Source organism: Sinocyclocheilus grahami, unplaced genomic scaffold (assembly GCF_001515645.1).
Source record: "Sinocyclocheilus grahami isolate Dianchi unplaced genomic scaffold, SAMN03320097.WGS_v1.1 scaffold1470.1, whole genome shotgun sequence".
NCBI classification, from domain to species: Eukaryota; Metazoa; Chordata; class Actinopteri; order Cypriniformes; family Cyprinidae; genus Sinocyclocheilus; species Sinocyclocheilus grahami.
The window spans coordinates 171,409-178,159 of NW_015506649.1; the positions used below are offsets into that span (position 1 = coordinate 171,409).

At 39.3% G+C, this 6,751-nt stretch overlaps 2 protein-coding genes across 2 annotated transcripts in view; one reads left to right on the forward strand and one right to left on the reverse strand.

Moving 5' to 3' along the window:
* The first annotated feature begins 476 nt into the window (after positions 1-476).
* LOC107570529 (S-adenosylmethionine synthase) lies at positions 477-4,812 on the forward strand. Its single transcript, XM_016256754.1, has 8 exons — positions 477-814; positions 2,064-2,141; positions 2,581-2,703; positions 2,999-3,111; positions 3,212-3,355; positions 3,876-4,094; positions 4,358-4,540; positions 4,675-4,812. The coding sequence occupies exons 1-8, from the start codon at positions 739-741 to the stop codon at positions 4,810-4,812; spliced, it is 1,074 nt and encodes a 357-aa protein (XP_016112240.1). The 5' UTR covers positions 477-738.
* A 1,475-nt stretch (positions 4,813-6,287) lies between these two features.
* LOC107570530 (transmembrane protein 150A-like) overlaps positions 6,288-6,751 on the reverse strand; it is a 51,515-nt gene continuing 51,051 nt past the window's right edge. The window contains exon 9 of the transcript XR_001607048.1: positions 6,288-6,425. The gene's annotated coding sequence lies outside the window, so the exon portion shown is untranslated. The remainder of the gene's footprint in view (positions 6,426-6,751) is intronic.

A 6,751-nucleotide genomic window follows, 5' to 3' on the forward strand; every position in this document is an offset into this window, starting at 1 on the left:
ACAACATGTCTTGGAAGAGACCTTGATTGTTATACGTTAAACCACAGTGTTTTTAAAAGGTTTTTGCAATACATTTATTACACTACCACAGAAAAATAAATTTTTGCCAAGCACATGTCCTTTTCAAATGAGAGGAGTGCTGTATCATTCAGTCACATCTGCAACTTCACCACACCCCTTCAGATTTTATATTACTTGACATAACTTTTCCACAAAGTTGATCATAAATCACCCTCAGGTCTGTTTGTAAAAGCTCCAGCCCTGATACTTATTAGTGTGATGTGAGGATGATTTCATACCCACAAGTGTCCACTGACAACAGCAACCCTCCCACCACAAATAAAACTATTACAGAGCTGAGTGCACAAGGGGTTAACAGCGTGTTTCTGAACGTTTGAATCTCTTCCCCTCAAACAACACCCCCTGGAATGGTCTGCCCCACTAGTTCACATGACACGTGTGTGTATGTGTGTATATTTGTGAGTGAGTAAAGCTTAGTGTGTGTGTTTTCTTTCTGCCATATATAGGGGCAAACTTGCTGAGACGAGGTTGTGTGTTATATAGTCTGTGAACTATCTGTAAACCTCACTTTCTTTCTATCTTTCTTCTATACCCTCGGGACTATAAGGAGTTCTGCATACTTGGCCTGCTTTAACCACAGTTGGAGGAAAATTATTAAGAATTTGATAGATTACTTTGTCCTGTTGATTTTGAAGATCTGTTCAGTTGCTGGCAAACATGGAAGGACTGAATGACGTTCATGATGACGGATCCTTCATGTTCACCTCAGAGTCTGTGGGAGAAGGGCATCCAGGTGATTTTCAATCTGAACTTTTAAATTAAAAGTATGTACTACATAACTTTTGTATTCTTTACCTGGGTGCTTGCTTGGAGAAAAACCCTAAAGACATGTAGCTACCTACAGACGAATTCACCTGCCTCAACAAGTCATTGGAGCATATAGAAGTGGTGAGCTGGTTAAACAACAGTTCGTACAGAAATAAGCTGCTTAAGCAACCATTCAATGGGATTCATTCACACTTTCAGTAACAATACTTCCACAGTACCATGTGCTTAGCTGGTATTTCATTGAGTGAAAGTGTAGTAGACAAAAATAGTCAATTAGGGGTCATGACTTTTACAGGGGTGTTAAATTCCAGCCTATCACTTGGTGGCTTTTCTCAGTTACATATTTACTATGCAATTTATTTCATAATGAACTTACTTATGCAAAGAATGATTTGATTATGATTCCATCCCATGGCTGTATAATGAGTCAATTATTGGCACACCTGCATGCCAACAGATTTTGCTTCAGTAGTTATTTCTGTTTCAGGTGGGAACTTGCCAGACCTCACATTTCTTATCGACCATATTGCGGTTCTCTCATGTCATGCTACAAGGCCAAAGTGCTATAAACAGTTTCATATGCTGCACTCCTGAAATTTGTCAAGTCAGTTTGATTAACGTGCATTTCACAATACATATTTCAAACCTTCTTTAAAGAAAACTTAATGATGCTTAATGACTTTTAATGACTTTTAATCTAATCCGGTCTGGTTCCTCTTAGACAAATTTTGCAAACCTTTCTGGTTCACATGAACAATTTTGAGAGTCTTGCTAAACATCTCACATCAGCACATATTTCAGCAGATCAATCAATAGGTGTACATGTGCAGGACGCAAAAAAATCTATTCCATAATGCTCCAGACTGAAGCGACCTCATAGATTTGCCTTGTTTGTCTTATACTATCACCTGAGATGTTGTTTTTGACAGCGTAGTTTCTGATGTAACTCAACTAAACTGTTGCTTCAGCTAGCAGCACAAATATAGACTGAGTGAATGATTCTGAAAGGAGAGGACCACCGGTATTGTCCTCCAGCTGCTCAACTGGGGTTTTGCTTTGTCGGGATTCCTATGTCCTAGTCTTGCTACAGGACAGGCATTTCAACTCTCAATTTCAACTGAAACTTTCTGGTGTTATAACTTTAAACACACACTTGAACCTTAATCTGAACCATTACATAACTTAGATTTATTATGGTGTGATTTCGTTAATAGATAAAATCTGTGACCAAATCAGTGATGCAGTTCTTGACGCACACTTGAAGCAGGACCCGGATGCTAAAGTGGCCTGTGGTGAGTGAACATTTTTAATCACAAACAAAATAAACACATAAAATCCTTCTGTATAAGCACGAGTGTCAATATACTCTTTGAAAGTTTATAGTCCAACAGCTGGTCACTTATCTTGACGCTTGTTCAGTTATAGAGTGACCATTTCTTGTACTCTTTCTGTCCCTAAAGTTTAAGAGCAATTAAATGGATAACATCTTCATGTCTAAATTTAACCTAGCAATGGATTATACAGTGGCAACTTCCATTTTTTAAGGGTCGTTTGACTACACTCTAAAAATGCTGGGTTGTTTCAACCCAACTTTGGGTCAAATATGGACTAACCCAACTTTTGGGTTAAAAATTTAATCCAACGGTTGGGTTAGTCCATATTTGACCCAAAGTTGGGTTGAAACAACCCAGAATTTTTTAAAGTGTAATTAAGGTTTGTTTTAATCATCAGAAACTGTTTGTAAGACTGGTATGGTACTTCTCTGCGGTGAGATCACATCTCGGGCCAATGTTGACTACCAGAATATTGTGCGTGACACCATTAAACACATTGGTTACGACAACTCTGAAAAAGGTCAGGAGCAATACATATTTTGATTTTCAGCATACCGCCTGGTACTTTTGATCTATACCAGGGCTGTCCAAACTCGGTCATGGAGGGCCGGTGTCCTGCAGTTTAGCTCCAACTCGCCTCAACACAGCTGACTGGAAGTTTCTATGCCTAGTAAGAGCTTGATTAGCTGGTTCAGGTGTGTTTAATTAGGGTTGGAGCTAAACTCTGCAGGACACCGGCCCTCCAGGACCGAGTTTGGACAGCCCTGATCTATACTAACTCATCCACCATTTTTCCCACTCTTTCCTTTGTTCAGGCTTTGACTATAAAACCTGCAATGTGCTGGTGGCTCTCGAGCAGCAGTCTCCTGATATAGCGCAGGGTGTCCACATTGACAGACATGAAGAAGACATAGGAGCTGGAGATCAGGTCCGAACACAACGGATGTGTAAAAATGTGTTTGAGCACATAATTCGTGATAAACTGATGCTGATTGCAAAACTAATTTTGCATTTCCATTGTGTTTTAGGGGCTCATGTTTGGCTATGCCACTGATGAGACGGAGGAGTGCATGCCACTCACAATTGTCCTCGCTCACAAACTCAATGCCAAAATGGCCGAACTGCGGCGGGATGGCACCATCCCATGGCTCCGCCCAGACTCAAAAACTCAGGTCAGCAAAACAAGAATGAAAAAACTAAATGTTATGCTTAGAAGAAAAACCAAAAAGGTTGTGAAGTTACTTTTGCACACTTGTATTCTAAAGTTTATATAATTGAGTCTTTAAAGCCACAATGTGCAGGTTCAAAGCCCCTGACTGACATTGACCATGCTATCTTATCTGACAAGTGTTCATTGAATCAACACATTGGCCAATAGGTGTGACGCCTGTTGAGCAAGATAGTGACCATGAGGCGGTCTCTTTTAATGCTTGAGAGAAAATGACCCCCAGCATGACATCCAGAGCCTCCGGTCCTTACTTTTCGCAGTGGGACAGAGGACACGGCTGTGCACCCGTCAATCTCAGGAGCATGCCAGCAACTCAAGCTGGACAGTTTTCAGGAAGCTGAAACCTCTGGTCTATTTTAGAGTTCTGCCATTTTCAGACGTACAGAAGGAAATGTTCTTCAAATTCCCTATGTCAAAAAAATTATGACTTCAGATGTTTTCCTATATGATTTCCACAACTCCAGGTCACTGTGCACTACAAACAGGAGAATGGCGCTGTGATACCTTTGCGTGTCCATACAGTGGTCATCTCCGTCCAACATGACGACTACATTTCACTGGAGGAGCAGCAGCGTATTCTGAAGGAGAAGGTCATCAAAGCTGTGGTGCCAGCAAAATATCTCGACGATAAGACTGTCTACCATCTGCAGCCAAGTGGACGCTTTGTCATCGGAGGGCCTCAGGTGAGCACCTTCTGTCAATTGGTTGTATGGAACACTGTTGTATAATGCACTTTTAACATCGACACCAAAACAGCACTGGCTCTGACATTGTAGCGGAACATGGCGAGCCATGGTGAGCTTCATTAAGATGAAGAGCTGTTTCATGTTTCTTCACAAAATTCTTCCTTTGTTTTTCCACAGGAAAAAATAACTGCCTATTGGTTTGGAATGACACGAGGATGACAGAATTTTCATTAAACCATAAAACAATCTTTGCTTTTCAGGGAGATGCTGGTGTCACGGGTAGGAAGATTATTGTAGACACATATGGTGGATGGGGGGCTCATGGTGGTGGGGCCTTCTCTGGAAAGGACTACACCAAGGTGGACCGCTCAGCTGCCTATGCTGCACGCTGGGTGGCTAAGTCTCTGGTGAAGGCCAAACTGTGCAGAAGAGTGTTGGTTCAGGTGAGACGAAAGTGTAGACACCTTCAATAACATCTTACAAGTTTAAAAACTGTGAACAATGTATAAGGTTGTGTCTAGACAAAAAAGTTGATCCACATTATTGACCAATTTTATCTGGTATGGATTAAAACTAGGTGTCTTATGCCATTGGAGTCGCACACCCTCTCTCAATCTCCCTCTTCACCTATGGCTCATCGGAAAAAACAGAGAAGGAGTTGCTACAGATTGTCAACAAAAACTTTGACCTCCGACCAGGTGTCATTGTTAGGTAAACAATAAGATAATACGTTGTTATTATGTTCTTCTACTTTATGAAGAGAAAACAACTATTTCTATTTTTCAGCCTTAAAAACCAAATGGTTAATTTCAGTATTTTGTGTGGGTGAGTTAATATAGAGGGAGACATTATTTACATGGAATTTAGTTCACTAAAATAAGGGAGAATTATTCTCTGTTATTACATCTGTTCAGTAAGTGCCAAGTAATGTTATACCCATCCAAACAGGTTTGCTTAGAGTAAAATATCTTCTAGCCTACTTTTAGTAGATGAAAACAACATTTTAGTCAATGAATAAGCACAAAATAAAACCAAATTAACATTTTATATATTAATTTAAACAATATTTAACAAAAACAGCAAGTGAAAACTGTCCTTGTGAAAGCTCTTGAAATATCGAGGGCACTATTGTAATACAATATTGTGAATTCTTTACACTTTAGTCATTTAATGTCCAGGTTTTGCTGTGTTAAGTGCATTTACAGCATGACTTGCACATTCTGACTTAGTTCAATTTCACTTGTTTGCACCACTTTGGGCAGATTCAAAGGTGTAATATTATGAATATGTGTTTGTGTGTGTGTGTACCTGGTATTATTTACATTATTGGGACCAAATGTCCCCATAAGGATAGTAATACCAGTAATTTTTGACCTTGTGAATTAATTTTTGGTCCCCATGAGGAAAACAGCTTATACATAACACTAAATCAATTTTCCTGAAAATCTAAAAATGCAAAAAGTTTTCTGTGAGGGGTAGGTTTAGGCCTACAGTTTGTACAGCATAAAAACCATTACATCTATGGGAAGTCCCCATAAAACAGTGTGTGTATACCGGATTTTAAAAATATGTGGCATGAAGAAAAAAAAGAAGAAGAAGAAGAAAAGAATTACACAGATTACAATCCTGCTCTATCCTCACAGTAATATATGTAAAAATGGCCTTTCCCAGTTTTTCCTCCAGGGGGGGTATCACTACCACCAATGTACTCGAAATGGCGGTTCTACTTTGTATTAGGTGTCTCTTCATTCAAATTAATTCAGTACGTATTATACATAGTATAACATATAAATTATTTAGTACAAATATTTAATAAGTACCTATGTAGGCTACATAAATCTGGTAGCCTACATTTTATTAAATTAAGAACAGTTTTGGTTCAAGTAGGATTCAGGTGTGGGCTGTTTGGTGAAAAGCTAACTAACTAACTCAATTTTCACTGACAGGGACCTGAACCTGAAGAGGCCGATATACCAGAGCACCGCCTGCTATGGTCATTTTGGCCGATCAGAGTTCCCCTGGGAGGTCATGCTGGTAGTGTGAAAACATTAGTGGTGTAGTGTGACCAATGTAAACTAAACTGCATCAGTTTTTTCAAAACAAACAAAATCAATTATAAACTTGCAGTCCTGCTGCAATTAATTGTCTGCAAAAAAAACAGCTCACAGAGACCTACTGTAAATCTAAGACACCTAAACTAGTCACCTTTTACATTAAAGGGCAGCTTCTGAGAAAACTCAGTCTTTCATTACTAGACGCTTCCTTGTAACTCCCGTAAACCCCCCACTCAACACACAATAATTCCCACAGTGACAGAAAGAGGGAAACCTATGATCACACTGACCACAGAACTCTCTTCTCAATTACATCTGGTCAAAATGTACAGCAATACTCATAGACTCTACCAATTACTGGAGACTTAATGTGATAAGTTTATGCACCAGTTTCGCGAGAAGTTTTTGCGGATCTCGTTCAGCTTAGTTGTTTACAACTAGCATAATTTTTGCTGCATATGAAAAAAATACATGCCTTATATATTCAAGGCAATTGACATACATTTCTATTAAATATCGGTATTTGGTTTTTGGTATAAGGCACACTGGTAATGACAATCTCCTGAAAAATACATTTCAGACAGCATATGGTGATTAAGG